Source organism: Bidens hawaiensis, unplaced genomic scaffold, assembly GCF_021521415.1.
Source record: "Bidens hawaiensis isolate Kalapana, Puna unplaced genomic scaffold, B.hawaiensis_p1.1 tig00031809_1, whole genome shotgun sequence".
Classification (NCBI taxonomy): Eukaryota; Viridiplantae; Streptophyta; class Magnoliopsida; order Asterales; family Asteraceae; genus Bidens; species Bidens hawaiensis.
In genome coordinates this window covers 36850-57710 of record NW_027505224.1, presented here as the reverse complement: position 1 = coordinate 57710, position 20861 = coordinate 36850, and the positions used below count along the sequence as shown (strand labels likewise).

The following is a 20861-nucleotide window of genomic DNA, read 5'->3' as shown; positions in this document are numbered from 1 at the left end:
GAACGACCGCCCGAATTTGTTTAAACACCGTTTTGACTGGTAATTATCAAAGTTTTACTCTTTTTTTTTCAAAACAACATCAAAATATTTTGTGAAGAAAAGTATGATGGCATGAACCCTTATCCTATACAACTAGGGTGCAAACGATCCAAGTTGATCGTGATCTACTCAACCTCAGATCGATTAAAAGCTCAAAACAAGCCGAGCCCAAGCTCAAGCCTTGTATGGGAAGCTCGTTTAGGCTCATCGAGCCATGTGTATTTTTAAGTTTTACCTATTTTGGTCTTCTATATATTAAGTTAACACTTCATAGTCGAGCTTTGACTCATTTATGGTACTAAACGAGATCAAGCCGGGATTAGGCTCGTTTAAAGTTTTTCTCAAACTATATAAAACTAATAAAAAATGTATATAAATTTAACTAATAAATAATAAACGAGCCACACCCGATCTTAAAAAACTCATGAACTGAGCTTGAGCTTAGAAAAAGAGCTCGTTACAAGCCGAGCTCGGACTCGGCTCGGCTCGTTTACACCTTAATAATGCAACAGAATAAACACTCTATATACCACCTTTTCCTTAACGGAAACTTACTATAAAAGAACACTCCATCTTCTTTAGAGCCTCTGTTAGTTTCTTACATCTGAAGAACATCAAAATCAAGAACATCTTACTACACTCAGTCACTCCACAAACAATGGCGATCTACATCATCTCAAGAATCGGTATGCTTTATGAGTCTCTGATGAACCCTGCTGCTGATTTCTTGTTGAACCCAATTTTCTTACATGGGTGTGTTGCTTCTGTACAATTTGTGTTCCTGTTTTTCATATTAATCTCTTGGGTATGCAAAAAATTCAGAACTGATCTAACTGTGGTTTCAACACAGAGTGCTTCTAGGTGTTTGTTTTACAAACAAACTCTTTTATGTTCTCTTGCACTTTCACTGTTTCATCTTGTTTTGTGTATCTTGGAGACTAGTGTTTGTTGGTATAGAAATGACTGGACTGTTGGAAACAGTGTGATCATTTTGCATGGTGTTCTTGGAACAGTGGTTTGGTCCTTTGTTTCGGTTTATTTACACACACTTGTTTCGAATTCGTCTACAGGATACCCTGTTATTTTAAGGGTTTGGTGGGTGTTCTTCTTTTCGGTTTCTTGTTATCTCGTTGTGGTAGACTATGTTTATTATAACAGAACCCATGATTCAGTTTCTATGTTCTTCGTGTCTGATTTCGTGTCTAGTATCATGGGTTTGTTTCTTTGTTTTGTGGGGTTGTTCCATAAAACCGAGGAGGAATCCCGAAGTCAAAATCTTGAAGAACCCCTTTTGAATTCTGGTGTGTCTAGCGGTGAAATTGTGTCAACCTATGAAAATGCGAGTTTCGTTAGCCTGCTGACATTTTCTTTGGTGAGTTCTTTAATTGCGAAAGGCAACAAATGGCCATTAGACCTTAAAGATGTCCCTCAACTTGCAAGTATTGATAAGGTCGGAGAAGTGTTTCCTGTTTTGTTAAACAAAGTAGAGTCTTTTAGCGATGGGGAGAATCAAATCACTACATTTGGTCTCTCAAAAGCCTTATTTTGCATTATGTGGAAAGACGTTGTGATCACGGGAGTGCTTGCTCTAACGTATACTTTGTCTAGTTATGTTGGTCCTTACCTCATAGACTCATTCGTTCAATATCTGAACGGATATCAAGATTATGAAAACCAAGGTTTTGTTTTGGTGGCTGCGTTTGTTGTTTCAAAAATTATCGGCTGCTTAGCACAACGACATTGGTGGTTCAAGCTCCAGCAGGCTGGAATTAGGGCCCGATCCGCCATTGTTGCCATGATTTACCAAAAGGGTCTGACCATTTCTGGTCAGTCAAAGCAAGGGAACTCGAGTGGCGAAATCATAAACTTTATGGCTGTTGATGCTGAAAGGATATGTACCTTTGTTTGGCATATTGTCAAAAACTTAAATTCTGATCTTATTATTGAACCAGATCCAAGAATACAAAACTTAATAAACAAAGACAACCAACAATATGTGATTGAAGACAACAAAGAGAATAAAAAAGATTCAGAGGTTGTAAACCCGAATGAACAGAGATAGGGTTTTCTTGATGTGTGTTGTGTTGAGCCACCAGGAAACATTCGATGATATATACTGAAGGAGAGCCACCGACACCACAAAACTTCTTTTCCAAGCTAAGCCCACTAAGACACCAGCCCACCAGAGACAAGCTACCAGGTCCGAAGCCAAGCCCAAAACAAAGATCTCACCAGCCACAAATAAAAGGCAAAGTATTAGAAAAACAATATAAAACTGAAAAATAATTTTATTTATTTTAACACCTCCCCCCCCCTCCCCCCCCCCCTTAGTTTTATATCCATATATATTAAACAAACCCAAGTTTTGTAACATAACGGCGTGCTGACTTACCAAAAGACCTTTAGTAAACATGTCCGCCAATTGCTTGTCGGATCTTATAGATACAGTTTTAATAACTCCAGATGATATTCTTTCACGCAGGAAAAACAAGTCAACCTCAAAATGTTTTGTTCGATTGTGAAAAACAGGATTTGCAGCTATTGATATTGCTGCATTATTATCACAATGTAAGGACACAGGAAGATCAATATTGACTTTTAACTCCTTTAACAAGTTCTTGATCCAAACTATTTCTTCGGTACAAGCACACATAGCCTTATACTCAGCTTCAGTGGATGACCGAGAAACAACCAACTGCTTCTTGCTTTTCCATGACACAAGTGATCCGCCAAGGAAAATACAAAAACCTGTTACAGATCGTCGAGTATCTAGGCATTTAGCCCAATCAGAATCAGAGTACCCGGTAATATTAAAAGATCCCCCTTTTTTGAATAAAACTCCCAAACCAGGAGCTTTTGTTAAGTATCTCAACAATCTTAAAGCTATCTGCAAATGTGCATTAGACGGTTTATGCATATATTGACTTAAAAATTGAACAGCATAGCAAATATCAGGTCTTGTATGAGAAAGGTATATTAATTTCCCAATTAATTTTTGATACCCAGCGACATTTGTTAAAAAAGACTTATTTTTTTCACACATATTTGTGACAACATAATTTTGTTCTATAGGAGTGTTAACTGGTTTGCCTGCACTCATGCCATACTCAGCTAACAACTCCATGCAATATTTTCGTTGAGACAAACAAATCCCTTGGTCTGACTTAACAACTTCAATACCCAGAAAATAGGGACCCAAATCTTTAATCATAAAATTTGATTTTAACATTTGTTTAACTTCATTAATGGCAGCAACATCATTTCTTGTCACCACTATATCATCAACATAAACAAGTAAGATAACAATCACAGATTTTTCAGACTTAATAAACAAGGAATAGTCACAAATAGACTGGGTAAATCCCATTTTTAGCAAAGCAGACACAAGTTTAGCATTCCACATTCGTGGTGCTTGTTTTAAGCCATATAGAGATTTAACAAGCTTACACACACGAGTATTATCTTTTGAAAAATAACCATCAGGTAATTTCATATAGACATCTTCATGCAACTCACCATACAGAAAAGCATTATTAACATCTAACTGAAACAAAGACCAATTATTTTCAACAGCCAAACTTATAACACACCTAACGGTAACCATTTTAACAACCGGCGAGAAGGTCTCATCAAAATCAACTCCTTCTCTTTGGTTGTAACCTTTAGCAACTAAACGAGCCTTATATCGATCAATTTCACCATTTGACTTGTATTTTATTTTATAAACCCATCTACAACCTATAGCTTTTTTGTCACTAGGCAACTCAACAAGTTCCCAAGTATTATTAGTATAAAGAGCATTCATTTCATCATTCATAGCATTAACCCAATTAGAGTCTGTTGAAGCTTCATAGTAATTTCTAGGCTCAACAGTTTTGTTGAGGCTAGACACAAAAGAAAAATTCTCAACAGGTAAATTAGAGTAATTGACCACCTTTTCAAAACCATACTTAACTTTCCCTTCAACAACAAAATCACTAAGTTTTTTAGGTAACACAGGGCTCCTAGAAGATTTTCTAAGAGGAGGTTGAGTAGGGATACCCTCAGAAGAGCTGACATTCTCACTTTCAACTCCAGGTGGATCTACCTCACTAGTGCCATCTCTAGAACTACTAGATTGTGAAACATTAGTCTCAGTTTCATCTAAAGTCCTTGAGTTGCTACTAGGTTGCTGATCATCACTAGAGTGATCAATGTGCACCCCCGCATCATCACCAGGATTTAGATCATTTAAGGAACATTTGAAAACATCTTCATCAAATAGATCAAAAAAATTTAAATTGTTAATAGAAACAGATTCATAATTTTCAAAAGTTTTTTTTGAGTTACTATTTTTAAAAGGAAAAATATTTTCATAAAACTTTACATCTCTTGAAAAAATAACCTTTTTATTATTTAAACTCCATAACTTATAGCCCTTTTTTTGATAAGAATAACCTATGAAAACACATTTTTCAGACCTACTATCAAATTTATCATGAACATTTAAAACAGTACTAAAACATAAGCAACCAAAGTTCCTTAAATGAAACAACGAGGGTTTAAAACCAAAAAAAAACACTCATAGGGGGTTTTGCCTTCTAACACTGAGGATGGTGTCCTATTAATAAGATACGCAGCAGTTAAAACGCATTCAGACCAAAAAGAAAGGGGAACATTCCCTTGAAACAAAAGTGATCTAGCAACATTCAACAAATGCCTATGTTTTCTCTCCACAACACCATTTTGTTGTGGAGTATATGTACAAAAGGTATGATGAATGATGCCCTTGTCTCTAAAACAATTCTGAATATGACCTTCTGATAATCTTAACTGTTTTATCAAACTGATAAGAAGGATGTCCTAGTCTAGTATGCCACATATTTAATGTATCAAAATTACTTAAGTACACCTGAAAAGAACTAGAACCATCACCACAAAAATACAGTCCATCAACTTGATTACCAGTCACCAGGATTCTCCTTATGAGTACATCCTGAAGATAACAATTATTTTCATAAAATGTAACTTTAATTTTACTATCCTTAGCAAGCTTATGAACAGATAATAAATTCACATGATACTCAGGGACCACAAGCACATCAGTTAAAATAACAGTTTCACTCAATTTTATACTGCCAATTTTAGTCACTATTGCATCTGAACCATTTGGATGTCTAACAGTTACATTAAATTCAGACACATCTACTTGATCAAACACATTTTTATCAAATTTTACCATGTGCTGGTTGGCACCTTAATCGACATTCCATCCAGAGTTACTCAAAAACGGAAACTTACTAGCAAAACAAAAAATTCTATCACCAAAACTACTAGCAGAAAAGGACCCAAAAGGTTTACCTCCTACACGAGAACAGAAGTTTCTTCTCCAGATTTTTCATTTAACAAATTCAACAGTTTGGAGAGAAGAAAGTGCCTGAACTACCACCTGATTGATCATTCTTATGTTGAACAACATTATTAGAGACAACAGGTTTATTAGATTGACTATATGGTTGACCCCCTCTAGTTCTGGGTCCTTGGGGGTATCCAACAATTTCAAAACATCTTTCAATAGTGTGTCCAACCTTATTACAATGAGTGCACTTAAGGTTAGGGTTGGGCCCTCTGCTGAAATTTTTTTTTGAATCAAAAGACTGATTAGTTTTAGAAAAGAAACCCATATTTTGGGTCTGGGTTTGACTTTTTGAAGTCTCACTAGAATTTCTATGGGATTCCTCCCTAGACACAATAGAGAAAGCAGTTTTAATAGTAGGTAAAGGATCTGTAGTTAACAAAGAAGTTCTAACAGACTGATAAGTATCATCAAGGCCCATCAAAAATTGCATAAGTTTTATAAGGTGATTAAAATCATTGAATTTTCCAAAAGCACTGCAACTACAAGAAGGCAATTGAACCAAAGCATCAAACTGTTTTCACATAGTATTAAGCCTATGATAATAATCTGACACAGTACTACCATTTTGATTAACTGAATTAATTTTTTGATATAACTAAACACAACTGAACCATCAACTTTATCATATGTTTCCTTTAATTCTTCCCACACATCACGAGCAAATTTAGAAAAAAACTTGTCCTAAATACAACTCTTCGGAAACAGAATTAAGAATCCATGAAAGAACCACAGAATTACACCGATCCCATTGTTTAGCAAGAATCTCATTATTAGTTGATCTTTTACAAGATCCATCAATAAAACCAATTTTATTTTTAACTTGTAGGGCAAGAAGCATGGCATTTGCCCAGACAGTGTAATTCTCTGATCCCTTCAACTTGATATGTACCACAGTTAATGTGCTAGACTCACTTGCGTGAAGATGCAAGGGATCACTAGCATCTAATTTACTAATCTCGGTAACACTAGAACTACCGGAATCACCCATTTAACAAACAAGAGATCAAATAATCGAGCAAACACTCACGAACACGCACAAAGAAAAACAAGGTCACAAATAAACTGGTCCGACTAACCCAGCAACATCAAAGCCTATTGCCAACAGAAAATAAAAGATATGAAAAGATCTCACCGGGATTTTTGAAAGCCACCAATCCTCTAGCAGATTTGATAGTGCCCACAACGCCTTGCAGATTACGAATTGATATGCCCTAATTAACAGTCTGAGCAGAAGATTGCTGGTAACTCAAAATATGTACAGTGCAGATTTAGGAGGAGCAAACCCAAAACGAGAAAATATTCCTCAATCGAATAGAATAATCACAGCAGCGGAATTAACGAGAGGTACCGAGTCATAGCTCTGATGCCATGTCAAAAACTTAAATTCTGATCTTATTATTGAACCAGATCCAAGAATAAAAAACTTAATAAACAAAGACAACCAACAATATGTGATTGAAGACAAACAAAGAGAATAAAAAAGATTCAGAGGTTGTAAACCCGAATGAACAGAGAGAGGGTTTTCTTGATGTGTGTTGTGTTGAGCCACCAGGAAACATTCGATGACATATACTGAAGGAGAGCCACCGACACCACAAAACTTCTTTTCCAAGCTAAGCCCACTAAGACAGCAGCCCACCAGAGACAAGCTACCAGGTCAGAAGCCAAGCCCAAAACAAAGATCTCAACAGCCACAAATAAAAGGCAAAGTATTAGAAAAACAATATAAAACTGAAAAATAATTTTATTTATTTTAACACATATGCATGCTTTGTGGCTAGTACTAGTGCAAGTAGGTGTTGGATTAGCACTTTTGTACAAAAATTTAGGACTAGCCTTCATTACTTCATTAATTAATTGCCACAATTCTTGTGTTGTTGGCCAATATTCCACTTGGAAACATCCAAGAAGAGCTTCAACGTGACTTGATGAAGTCCAAAGATAAACGGATGAAATCGACTTCTGAAATTCTAAGAAATATGAGGATTCTTAAACTTCAAGGTTGGGAAATGAAGTTTCTGTCCAAAATCATCAAACTTAGAGATGAAGAAGAAGGTGCGTTGAAGAAGTACACGTATACTTTATCCGTGACTACTTTTATCTTCTGGGGCGCTCCGAGTATTGTTGCGGTGGCCACTTTCGCAACATGTTTATTTTCTGGCATCCCCCTTGAATCAGGAAAAGTGCTTTCTGCACTCGCAACTTTTAAGATAGTTCAAGGGCCGATTTACGATCTTCCCAAATCGATATCAGTGTTTTTCCAAATGAAAGTCTCACTTGATCGAATTGCCACATATCTTTGCCTCAACGACATTGATTCTAGTGCTGTTAGTAAGGTTGCACTAGGTAGTTCTGAAAGTGCTGTTGAGATCATAGATGGCAATTTTTCTTGGGATCCAAATGCATCTTCTAGCCCGACTTTGAAAGATATAAACCTCAGAGTGAATCATGGTATGCGGGTTGCGGTTTGTGGGACCGTTGGGTCAGGGAAGTCGAGCTTGCTGTCTTGTATTTTGGGTGAGGTATCTAAGATATCAGGAAGTGTGAAAGTTGAAGGGTCAAAGGTGTATGTAGCTCAATCTCCTTGGATTCAAAGTGGAACGGTTGAAGAAAATATACTGTTTGGCAGGAAGATGAATACAGAGAGGTACGATAAGGTTCTGGAAGCATGCACATTGAAGAAAGATCTTGAAAGTCTTTCTTTTGGTGATCAAACGCTAATTGGTGAGCGAGGGATCAATCTGAGCGGGGGTCAAAAGCAGAGGATACAAATAGCTCGGGCTCTTTATCAAGACGCTGATATTTATCTTTTCGATGATCCTTTTAGTGCTGTTGATGCTCACACAGGAAGTCATCTGTTTAATGTAAGTGATTTTTGGTTTTGCTTTTGTTCCAAGAACCTTTCATTGTTTTGAAACTATATAAAGGTTTAATTACATAACTTGAATGTATATTTGTGTTTATAAATAACAGGAATGCATAATGCGATTACTGGACTCAAAAGACAGTTATTTATGTCACGCATCAAGTAGAGTTCTTACCTGATGCAGATTCCATCCTGGTTAGCCAACTAAGTCTTTTATTTTATTTAGTTTGTACGATAGAATTTGGTTTGATATTAGTAGGGGTGCAAACGAGGCGAGCTGCTCGCGAGCTACTCGAGATCGGCTGGTTAAAAAGCTTGATCGATCCCGAGCCCGAAATCGAGCCTAAAAGTAAGTTCGTTTAATAAATGAGCCCGAGCTCGAGCCGGCTCGCAAGCTAATTATAATTTTTTAAAATATATATTTAATAATTATTGATTAATATATATAATGTTATGAGAAAACAAATAAGAATAACCAAATAATATATATTATATTATTCATAAACTTATAATAAAAAATATATATAAATAATTATAATTATATAAAAAATAATTGATAAAAAGTAAATGAGCCGAGCCCGAGCCGAGCTTGAGCTTGAAAATCTACTCACAAGCTGAGCTCGAGCTTTGAAAATAGAGCTCGAAACGAGCTCGGCTTTGTGTAAGTTAAACGAGCCGAGCTCGAGCCTAGTTGAGCTCGGGCTCGTCTCGGCTAGTTTGCACCCCTAGATATTAGGGCCAAAATGGTCAAATGCGTGGTAACTGGTAACTCCACTTAGGTAAAAAAGATCATGGTTGTTTGAAGTTAATATATTTTTGGCGATCCATTGTTTCATATATGTTAAAGTCCAGTTGTGTAATATGTTGTCATCACAATCAGGTTTTAAGAGACGGAAGAATTACACAGGCCGGAAAGTATGATGATATCCTCAAGTCAGGAAGCGATTTTATGGACCTTGTAGGAGCACATAAAGAAGCATTATCAGCCATTGATTCCAAGGAGACAACTGTTCAAGAACAAGCAGGTAGTTCCAAGAAGAACTCAAGCGATGGCCAAAATGTCAAATCAGACAATTCCTCGGGTTCAAAAGCGCAACTTGTTCAAGAAGAAGAACGGGAAAAAGGAAGAGTCGGCTTCTCGGTCTACTGGAAATACCTGACAACGGCTTATGGTGGTGCACTAGTACCATTCATAATATTGACACAAGGTCTCTTCCAAACACTAGAGATCGTAAGCAATTACTGGATGGCTTGGGCATCTTCAGGGTCACCAAGTGATCCCGCCTCGGTCACAGGCTCAACCTTGATAATTGTTTATGCAGCTTTAGCAGTCGGATGCTCACTGTGCATACTTGCTAGAGGCTTGCTTGTTGCAACCTTTTCATATAAGGCAGCTACTGTTCTCTTCCGCAAAATGCACTTGGCGATTTTCCGGTCATCCATGTCTTTCTTCGACTCTACTCCAAGCGGACGAATACTAACTAGAGTAAGCAATTGTATTCTCATTGTTAATATGAAAAAACATTTCAGATTTTGCAATTATGCTAATGTTGTTAAGTTTTTATATTTATAGGCATCTACAGACCAAAGTATGGTGGATTTGGATGTTCCTGACCAATTTGGATCACTTGTATTTGCTGTCGTTCAGATTCTTGGTGTCGTTGCAGTAATGTCACAGGCAGCTTGGGAGGTGGTCATCATATTTGTTCTGGTTGCAGGATTGTGCATCTGGATGCAGTATTATTACTTGCCTTCAGCACGAGAAATGGCAAGGCTAGCTGGAGTTTGCAAAGGTCCTTTGCTGAAACAATATCAGGATCAACAACCATCAGGAGTTTTGATCAACAATCCAGATTCCAGAACGTTAATCTGAAATTAAATGATGATTTTTCAAGGCCGAAGTTTCATCTTACTGCAGCTAAGGAATGGTTAGGATTTTGTCTAGATATGCTGTCTTGTTTAACCTTTGCTGCATTTTTAACTTTTTTGATTTTGATCCCCGAGGGAACCATCGATCCAAGTAAGTTGTTGTTCTTTCTTTATGCATACTATATTGATCTACAATGAAGAATACTTGATTGACAGAAGCTTCTGTTTTTATATGCTCAAGGTATTGCGGGAATGGCTGTTACTTACGGGCTTTCTTTAAGTAATCTGCAAGGATGGATATTATACGCTCTTACCAACCTTGAAGACAAGATTATTTCAGTTGAAAGAATATTTCAGTACTCGTCTATTCCGAGTGAGCCACCTCTTGTTATAGAATCAAATAGGCCTGATGATCAATGGCCATCACAGGGTGAAGTTGATATACAGCATTTGGAGGTACTTAAAGTCTTAAATCATACACTTGTTTGTTAGCTATTTTACTTTTACAGCATTAATGATTGATTTTAATGGCTTTAATTTTTTTGGAAGGTTCGGTATGCACCACATTTGCCACTTGTGTTGCGAGGCATTACGTGCACTTTCAGTGGTGGAAAGAAAAGTGGGATTGTGGGAAGAACCGGAAGTGGTAAGTCGACTTTGATACAAACACTCTTCCGCCTTGTGGAGCCAGCAGCTGGACAGATTCTGATAGATGGAATCAACATATCTATGATCGGACTTCATGATCTTCGTTCAAGATTGAGCATAATTCCTCAAGATCCAACCATGTTTGAGGGGACTATCCGAAGCAACTTGGATCCCCTTGAAGAGTACACAGATGATCAGATTTGGGAGGTAGTTAAATTACAAAATATCCATTTGAATGCATTCAAACTGTTATTATGGTGCTATAATAGTATAATTTAACTTAACTATATTTGTTAATTCAGGCTCTTGATAAGTGCCAACTTGGCGACGAAGTAAGGAGTAAAGAAGGGAAGCTTGACTCACCAGGTATGGCTCATAGTCTTTGCATCAGTTCTTTTTCTTATATTTAACTTTAAAAATTAAACTTCATAGTTACCGAGAATGGAGAGAACTGGAGCGTTGGTCAAAGGCAACTGGTCTGTCTCGGCGTGTGTTACTTAAAAGGACCAAAGTCTTAGTACTTGACGAGGCTACCGCATCAGTCGACACTGCAACTGATGGAATGATTCAGCAAACACTAGGGAATCACTTTACCAACTCCACTGTGATAATGATCGCGCATCGTATTACCTCTGTGCTCGATAGTGACATGGTCTTGGTTCTAGAACAGGGTTTGTTTATAAACTTTGGTGTCCTTTATGTCATGGGTTAAAAACAATGTAAGTAATTTATTTTTGTTCGGTATGCAGGTCTGATTGACGAATATGATTCCCCAACAAAGTTGCTGGAAGATAAATCGTCCTCGTTTGCAAAGCTTGTTGCTGAGTATAGCATGAGATCCAGTTCCAGCAGTTAGAACCTTGCAGGTATGACTAATTTTTATATTCTTGTTGGTTTTTGGAGGTTAAATAAATATTACATTGAAGAGCAGCTTGTTCACCAAACTTAATCTTGATATACTACAGCATGGTGGAAGACAAATGGTTTGAAGCACCCTATACATGCAAGCATATTGGAAGTCCTCATTGTAGCCGGCTACATGCAAGCATATTGGAAGCTTTGAATGCGGATGATGTGTGTTGAAAGTTGGTTGCTAAAGGAATCAAATGGTACTTTATTTGGTTGCAGTTATAAAATGATTGTGATTATACATTAACAGTGTAGATTTTTTTAGAAGTTATGACATTGTGTGTCAATGACATCTGCGTATAACTTTAGCGCTAATATTTGATTTATGGCGATCCGCTAGTTTGTAAAACATATCATTATGGCCTTCATGTAACACGCGGGGGACTAGCATCTGGTTCTTTATCATGTATACATGTCTTTTTGAAACGATGTTTGACAAAACAGAAAACTCAAATCAAATGTCCACGTTCATTAGTTTGTTAAATACTACCTAAAGTAATAGTAAAATCCTAATAACAATTTTATTTATAAAAAGATTAAATTGTTAATAAAAAGTTAGATGTTTTCTTGTTTCGCCAATAAGTGCAACGGCTATGTTTCTATAACAAAAAGAAATTCGTATAGAGCAAGTGTCTACGTTTATTAAATTTGTTAAGAGATATTGTGTTTTTATTAGTGATTTCTAATAACAATTGACGTATTTGTATTGTGTATTTGAAATTAATTTTGTTTTATTTATTTATTATGTGATCCTATTCGACCCAACCCAAATCAAACCATTTTCGTTTAATTAATATTAACCCATCCAACCCCTACAAATTCGTGCGTCAATGGAAAAGTTTCTAGGTCCGCCACTAAGCACATATACAGAATTTAAATCTTCCAATCATTTTGAAATAACCAACAAAGACATTAATTAAACACTACACTCATCTGATTAACATAATATTATATAATATAACTATAATTATAATTACAATTTATACTCTCTAATGAAACTTACAAGTTTTTTCACTTGTCATCTCACAATTTAAAACAACAAAATTCTTAAAATCGTTTATTACCATTTATTTTTAATTGGTAACTATTAAATATTAATTTCAAGATAAAAAATAACTAAATAAATACTTAAACTATATACAGTAGTATTTTATTGTTTTTTTGTATTTTGCCTGCATCCTATATTATTATGTTTTATCTTAATTGCTTGTATATTCATGATGCCATGATGGTGGAACATTCTTAGTTTGGAGCTTAAAACAACTGTTTGCAACAAACGTAGGTGTGAGGAATAATTATGTCGTGGAATGGAACAATTTTGTACCAAAAAGGGTGGGGTTTTTAGCGTGAAGAGCGGAAATGAAAAGAATACCGGTGTTATTTGCTTTGGCTAAACGTGGTGTGATGGTTGTGTCGATGGTTTGCCCGATTTGTGAGGAGGAAGTGGAGTCGGCAGAGCGTCTCTTTGTGTCCTGTCAATTTGCGCAATCGGTTTGGAGCATTATTGCTACTTGGTGTAACGTACCGTCTATCTATGCTTTCTCAACTCATGATTTATTGGAATTGTATAAATACTTCTCACTATCGAAAAAAAGGACGAAGGCGTTTCATGCGGTGTGCTTGACGATGATTTGGTGTATTTGGACACTGAGAAATTTAGTGGTGTCCGAAAGAAAACCGGCATCCATAAGCAGCACGATTAGTGAAATAAAAGCACCAAGTTTCTTGCGGGTAAGAAATAATAGGTCTAAGGGGCTAGGTTTGACATAAAAAAGGTAGTGTATTTTTATTTTTTTAATCGAATGTAAGGATATAACGGAAGAGATATGAATATTGGGTGAAGTTGTAATGGTGTTTCTTCATTTTATTGGTGGACACGTCGTTTCTAGCATCTTGCTAGTTTGCGTGTATAATAAACAAATACAAATGAAATTATCGTGCTAAACATGAGAATCAAGTAGAGTAATTATATATACAAGTAGAGTAATTATGTAATTACTCTATGATGTAAGTACATAACTACTCTACTTGTATATATAATTATTCTACTTGATTCTCACGTTTAGCACGTTAATTTCATTTGTACGTTAACATTCCCCAATAAATTGTTTGGTTGGTCATTAGAAACAAAAAAAAATAAAAATAAAAAAAGAATAGAAGATCACTAGGCAGCTAAGCATTTTGTAGTTTGGATATGGCAAACAACACGTGAGTGCAGTCAGTGAAGCACAAATCATACACACACTTGTTAAACAAGTCAACACTCAACAACGGGAAGTTGAGTAGATGCTCCGGTTGCCGGTCACATCCACCGTCCGTTTTCTATATCAATCACATCTCACCCGTTCACCACCGGTGACATGGCACTAATTAATTAATTAACTGCTTTTAAATTCCGTCTTTCAAGTCCGAACACACACACGCACACACTTCACTCTCAACGCTACAACCAATTTCTCTCCAAAAACCTTTAACTCAGCCCTAATTCATGTACGTTTTATTCAAATTTACTTGTATTAGTTATTAATTTGCAACGGCACGTGGTTTAATTTGATGCTAATACGTTTGAACTCTATTATTATTCTAGTTAGGGTTTTGTTGAATTGTTTCCTTGTTATATATGTGCATATGTTGATCTGAAATCATTGTATTTGCTACTTGTAACTGTGTATGTGTATGTGGATCAATGCATGTGTTGTGTAGTTCAGCTCAAGTGCACGTTTTCGCTCGGTTTATGATATTTAGGGTTTCTCTTTTCGGACTTGGTTATTTACACAGCTTTTCGCTGCTTGAGTGTTGTTGATGCATGTGGCGTATGTTATTCAGTTTGATAAAGGTGACTGGTTTTATAATAGTTTTACTGAAGTTGCTGGTTGAGTTTGACTTATTATGAGGTTTTAGTTAACCGTTTGTGGTAAAATGTTTAGTTATAGTGGGGAAGAAGGTGCAAGACGCATTCGTGTTATTTTAAAACACATAATGTGCATTCAAGCTATGCAATACTCTCAAAATTACAAAAACTTTTTAAAACAAAAAACATAACCCAAAATCAGGTTCCTTGAAAAGATGACTTCCCGAATGAGCATAATCATCAAAAGATAAAAATCGGAATCTTGATATAGAACCCGTGCAATTTTTAATTCTCTGCTTCTGTCCACCACTCAAATTTAGTCCCTGCTTTCACTGACAACTTTTTGATCACCAAACAATAGAATTTCAAGATCTTTCTTCAAGGATTATGCTTCTAGAAGCTTTTCATACCTTTCTCTATCCATCTGCCTACCAAACAAGATATTATCTTCAATCTTCTCACTTTGTAACCATGGAGATTGAAAGACATGTGCCTTTGATCCTTCTACTTTTACGCTTCCCTGACCCAACAATGCCACAAACAGCAACCTGCATACCTTGATTTACTCTGAATTTATATCAGGAAGTGTAAAAGTAGAAGGATCAAAGGCATATGTATCTCAATCACCGTGGATACAAAGTGGGAAGATTGAAGATAATATCTTGTTTGGTAGGTAGATGAATAGGGAGAGGTATGACGAGACTGTACAAGCATGTTCTTTGATGAAAGACCTTGAAGTTATTTCGTTTGGTGATCAAACAGATATCGGTAAGCGGGGCTAAATTTGAGTGGTGGTCAGAAGCAGAGAATTCTAATTGCACGGGCTCTATATCTTTTTTTATGATCTGTTTTGCATGGTTGATGCTCATACAGGAGGTCATCTGTTCGAAGTAGGTGATTTTGGGCTTTGTTTTTGTTCCAAGAACATTTCGTTGTTTTGAAACTATATAAAGGCATAACTTGAATGCACATTTGTGTTTATAAATGGCAGGAATGTGTATTGCGGACTCAAACACAGCTATGTATGTGCATGTGTTGATCTGAGATCATTGTATGTGCGACTTGCAACTGTGTATGTAGATCAATGCATGTGTATTTTAGCTGAAGTGCACATTTTCGTTCCGTTTATGATATTTAGGGTTTGTCTTTAAGGATTTAGTTATTAGGCAGCTTTTTGCTGTTTGTGTTTTGTTGCATGTGGCTGATGTTATTAATTTGTTAAAGGTGACTAGTTTTATAGTTTTACTGAACTTGCCTGGTTGAGTGTTGACTCTTGATGAGCTTTTAATTAACTTTTTGTGATAAAATGTTCAGTTATGGGGGGAGAAGGTGCGACTTCTGAAGTTGCAGAGACGGTGGAGAACGGGACTGTCTCTTCAGATAAAGCAGCCAATGATGTGAATGGGAAAAAGGAGGCTGTTGAAAAGATGAAGGTAGATGTAAAGGATAATGAGAATGATAAAATTAAGGAAGATGAAGTTAATGAAGAAGCAGAGGTGAAAGATAATGAAGGAGAGGGAAATAAAGGAAATGATGAACCTGAGGATGAGCCAATGGAAGTTGATGGCAAGAAAGATGCAAACAAGGAGACTGATAGTAATAATAATATAGAAGCTGATGATTCAAAAGAAGAAGAAGAGACCCCAAAGGAGAAGGGATCAAAAAAAGGTGCAAAAAAGAAGGGTGGTGAAAAGAAAAGAAACCGCACGAAAAAAGTAAAGGAACAGACAACTCCTGTTGCTCCTACAATTGAACGTCCTGTACGGGCACGGAAATCTGTAGAACGACTGGTTGCTGTCATTGAGAATGACGCCGCTAAGGAATTCCATATATTAAAGGTTATTGTTTTTGTTTAGAATTTCAAAACTGTTGTTGTTCGGATTTAAATAACTCGATTAAATCTCTCTGCTTTTACTGATTTATTGTTGTTATAATGACGTGCAGGGTCGTGGTACAGTACTGAAAGATATTCCAAATGGTATTGTCTTATGTTTTCAATTTCTTATATTTGTTTTCCATTTCCTTATTGCATCAAACACCCCTTGATTTGCTGTCAAGAAAACTTTTGATCTAAAGTGACATAAAACATAAAAGATATGCTTTTGTATAACTTAATGTATGCTATCTCATAAATAAACAAATTGCTTAATGAAGTGAAGTTGAATTGATTTAGTCACTTGTTAGGGCTTCAATATTAACACTAATGGTAAGTTATAGAGCTATGGATAGTGAGGTTAATTGGTACATCATTTTTTAACATAAACCTAACAATACCATTTTTATATGTGTACAAAGCCACTAACCTTAACTATACATGTGTGTATATACTTTTCATATCTTGCATATCTTGGGTTTTCTGTCTAAATCCTATATTACTTTTCAGTTTCATACAAGCTATCAAAGAAGAAGGTGGTTGATGACAATCTCAAACTGCTCCATACTATTTTATTTGGAAGAAGAGGAAAGGTAATTGAACTTCAGCTCATGAATATCTATGAATCTGTATGATTTATCTAGTGGTGTTATTTTTTTTATTCTCTTTGGTATGCTTTTTTTATGCTTAATGTTTATATTGACGAAGTAGAAACCCCCCAACATTGGTGGTTTGAATCATGCTGATTAATTGTAGTTAGTGATACACATACATGAATAGCTTTCTGTATGTATGGACTTTGTAAGCATTTTTTAATAGCTTTTATCTGTATATAAGCTCTCATTTTCTGTGATGTTCTTGTGTACTTTCCGGGCTTACACTAAATCCTGCTATGTTTTGATCTTGGTTTTATTCTTTTGGTGAGCTACTATAAATGTGTGGATACCTAATATTAAGCTTTCGATTCAAATTGCAGGCCGCGCAGGTCAAGAGTAATATCTTGCAGTTTTCTGGCTTTGTCTGGCCTGAAAATGAGGTAATAATCATTTTATCTAACAGTAAATTGTTGGTTTTATTTTCTCACTGGTTAAATTTCAAAAATTTACAAGGTATGACAAGCATGTATTTGTAGAGAAAAATAAATAGAACAATAAGATTAAAAAAATAGATGAATTGACATTCAAACTCATAGTAGTTCAGAGATGTGTGTCACTATATGATTCCATTAGAAAATTATGCATGATATAAATACCTGACATGTATGGTTGTGATACATATACTGTCATTGCAGGAAAAGCATAAATTAAAAGTTAAAGAAAAGCTTGACAAGCTCAATAAAGAGAAACTCTTGGAGTTCTGTGATATATTTGACATGACAGTCAGCAGTGCTAATAAGGTTTGTTTAGCTACCGTATGGTTCTTTTATAAACTTTTAATGCAGATTATTTATCAAATAGTTGCTGATGCAATTCTTCGAGGACGCGTAATTGTATTAAAAACAAACATTTTCAATTTTGTGGCTTTTCCCCTAATCCTGACTCAACGTTTCTTTTAGAAATCAACACACTCTTTCTTGAATGCAATTACCAATTTAAGTAAAAAAAAAGATTTACCTTGAAGTTGAATTAATTTTGAAGTTTATATATTCTTGTTAACATAGTATGGCATCATGTATGTGTTGCTAACAGGAAGATATTGTGGTAAAGCTGATCGATTTTATGTTGACTCCTCATGCCACAACTAGTGAGCTGCTTGCAGAGATAGAGCAGGTTTGCATTTAAGCTTTTATGTTTAAATTTTTTTTTAACTCTTATCAGTTCCTGCTTATAATATGTCATGTTATGCAGTCAACCAAAGGTAAAAAGCGAAAGAGTGAAAGCAAGAATAGCACATCTACCCCTGAGGCTACACCTTCAAAAGGCTCATCTAAGGTACCTCTTATAGAATATAAGATCTCTGATAACAATAGTTATAAATCATAATCATGTTTAGGCGAGCACAATAGTTTACATCATAATTTGTTTGTGAAGAAGCAGAAAACTAAAAGCCTTTCTGAAGAGGATAAGAAGAGGGCGGCCAGACCTAATGATGCAGAAGAAGAGAGTGATGAAGATGAAAAAGACGATGAAGATGTGAACGGTGCTACTGAGAAATCTGAGGATGAGAAATCAGGGGATATTGCAAGTGAAGATGTGTCTGAACCTGAACCTGAATCTGAATCTGAAGAGGAAAGTAGTAAGAAACGCAAAAGAAGTTCAACCAAACCTAAATCTTCCAAAAAGGAATCGGGTGTAAAACCTAAAGAGAAGAAAGAAGTTATTACACCCAAAAAGACTAGCAGCTCACCTCAAAAGATGAAACCAGTTAAATCATTCATAAGTGGTTCTCAAGTTGCGGATCAAACTGATTCTGGTACAAAGACTTTCTCAAGGAAGAACAAGAGAGATGCAGTAAAAGAGAAAAATGGTACCACATGTTTCTCTCTTTTCTTAACCATAATTATTAGAGATGGCAAAATGGGCGGTTGGGAAAACGGGTTTGGGTCAAATGTGGCGCTAGGCTAATCAGTCAGTAACAAATAATTATCTAAAGATATATAGTGATTCATTATATGCTGATAATTACTTTTTTAACAAAGGGAAAAGGACGGCGAAAGAGAAAGAGAAGCCTAAATCAGAAAAACAGAAGATAAGTGATGGTGACCTTAGAACTGCAATCTGTGGGATCTTTAAGGAAGTTGACTTCAATACGGTGAGAATCTGTTACCAAAAATGTTCAATCATTGCAAAGAAACAAGATTTCACATAATGATTTGTCAGGTTTCAAAATTTGTGGGTGATATTATTACGAAACACCTCTTTTTCTAAGAAAATAATTAGTTGTAAAAGAGAATAACACACATGGTTGTTCCATGATACATCTTGCATTTCGTTAGGGTTCGAGTTTGATGCAATGTATATAAAATCCAGTATGTCTCTCTTACAAGTTTTGCATTGTTTGTGTTTTGCAGGCAACCTTTACTGATATTGTCAAGCTGCTCGGTAAGCATCCTCTATTCCTTAATTTATTAGTGGATGTGGCAATTTTGACGATCTATTTAAAAATAGGTCGGTCAATATGGGCTTTAATTCTATTGTTTGTAATGTTTTTGTGTCAGCTAAGAGATTTGATACAGATCTGACATCAAGAAAGGCATCCATAAAGTTCATGATCCAGGAAGAGTTAACCAAGATAGCTGATGAAGCTGAAGACGATGAGGATGACGAGGAAGCTGCTGGAAAAGAAGCATCTGGGCAAGAGGTCAAGGCCTGAGCATGCAGAAAAAACCGTTTTCGTTTCACTAGGTTTTTGTTTTTCTTGTTGCTTGTGGTATAAGCATGTAACTTAATGTTAGTTATTCGATTAGGGTGTTCACTGTAGAGGTAGAAGAAGAGTAGAAGTACAGTGGTAAATGGTAGTTCTGCTTTTTATGCATAATACATGTAATGATAGTGTAAGTTATGGGATAATTTGCCTGTATGTTCTCATAATTTGACCCGTTGATGGTTTATATGTTTAGACGCAAATGCTTGTGTTGTCTGTGTTCATGCCTAATTTATAAGGTTAAACTTTCATTCAGGGTTGTGTAAATGATGATAATTGGTTGTGCATCGTGTACGACCCCTTTCTAGATAGTGCTAAGTTTTTTGGTAGTAATTTCCAACGTTTAACCAACTAAAGGCGAGAGTACTAAACAATGAGCAATGGGTGTTCGAAAAATATCAAGTACCTTGTTCTCTATGATTATCTAAAAGGTTGTTTAACAGTAATGATCACAATACATAGGCTGACCATTTTTACATGCTTTGATGTTCTCATTAGCTAACCATAAAATCTAGATCAGTTGTGAAATTGAACAAACTATAAGCATATTATTTTGATATAAACAGTCAAGTTTGTTAATAAATTATACAAATACAGAGAAATAAACCATCTGTGTGAACCCTCGGGTGGGCTAAATGAAATTGCACATTTTGACGTCATTTTACTAATCTCGTGAAAATAACGTTAAAAGTGGTGGAAGGTTAATCAGGCATCATGTAGTGGCATTGATGACCGAAAGACAATGGTACATGCACCAATTGGCCGATGTCTCGATCGTTGTGTGTTATGTGTCTTATATCCAAGGCTTGATGCAAAACTACTATTGAGCCAGAGGTCTCACTGAACGCAGCCTCTCTATTCCTAAAAGGTAGAGGTAAGACTGCTTACATCTTACTCTTCTCAGACCCTACCATAGTTTTGCTATTGGTGGGATTTATTGAGTACGACGAGGAGGAGAGAAATAAACTATCTCACCACTAATAGGATCATGTCAGAACTGTGGTCAAGACTCGAGATACAAGAGTTTATTGCATGGATAGGTACA

At 35.9% G+C, this 20861-nt stretch overlaps 1 protein-coding gene and 1 pseudogene across 2 annotated transcripts; both read left to right on the top strand.

The window, feature by feature from the left end:
- The first annotated feature begins 697 nt into the window (after nt 1–697).
- On the top strand, nt 698–11676 carry LOC143611624 (ABC transporter C family member 3-like; annotated as a pseudogene).
- A 2494-nt stretch (nt 11677–14170) lies between these two features.
- Nucleotides 14171–19951, top strand: LOC143611615 (DEK domain-containing chromatin-associated protein 4-like). Of its 2 annotated transcripts, none has more exons than XM_077085796.1 (12): nt 14171–14219; nt 15895–16418; nt 16525–16558; nt 16964–17046; nt 17430–17489; nt 17745–17849; nt 18142–18222; nt 18301–18384; nt 18490–18919; nt 19092–19204; nt 19464–19494; nt 19611–19951. In XM_077085796.1, the coding sequence occupies exons 2-12, from the start codon at nt 15897–15899 to the stop codon at nt 19763–19765; spliced, it is 1698 nt and encodes a 565-aa protein (XP_076941911.1). In that variant the 5' UTR covers nt 14171–14219; nt 15895–15896; the 3' UTR covers nt 19766–19951. The 2 variants fall into 2 exon arrangements, with proteins under 2 accessions (XP_076941911.1, XP_076941909.1); XM_077085794.1 differs by having other exon boundaries at nt 18484–18919; nt 19611–19950.
- The last annotated feature ends 910 nt before the right edge of the window (nt 19952–20861 follow it).

Bases quoted from the DNA above. Each gene is read 5' to 3' on its own strand.
- LOC143611615 (XM_077085794.1), top strand. From the start codon at position 15,897: ATGGGGGGAGAAGGTGCGACTTCTGAAGTTGCAGAGACGGTGGAGAAC. The intron at 17,047-17,429 runs GTAATTGAACTT...TTCAAATTGCAG, and splicing joins TATTTGGAAGAAGAGGAAAG to GCCGCGCAGGTCAAGAGTAA. The intron at 18,920-19,091 runs GTACCACATGTT...TTTTTAACAAAG, and splicing joins TGCAGTAAAAGAGAAAAATG to GGAAAAGGACGGCGAAAGAG.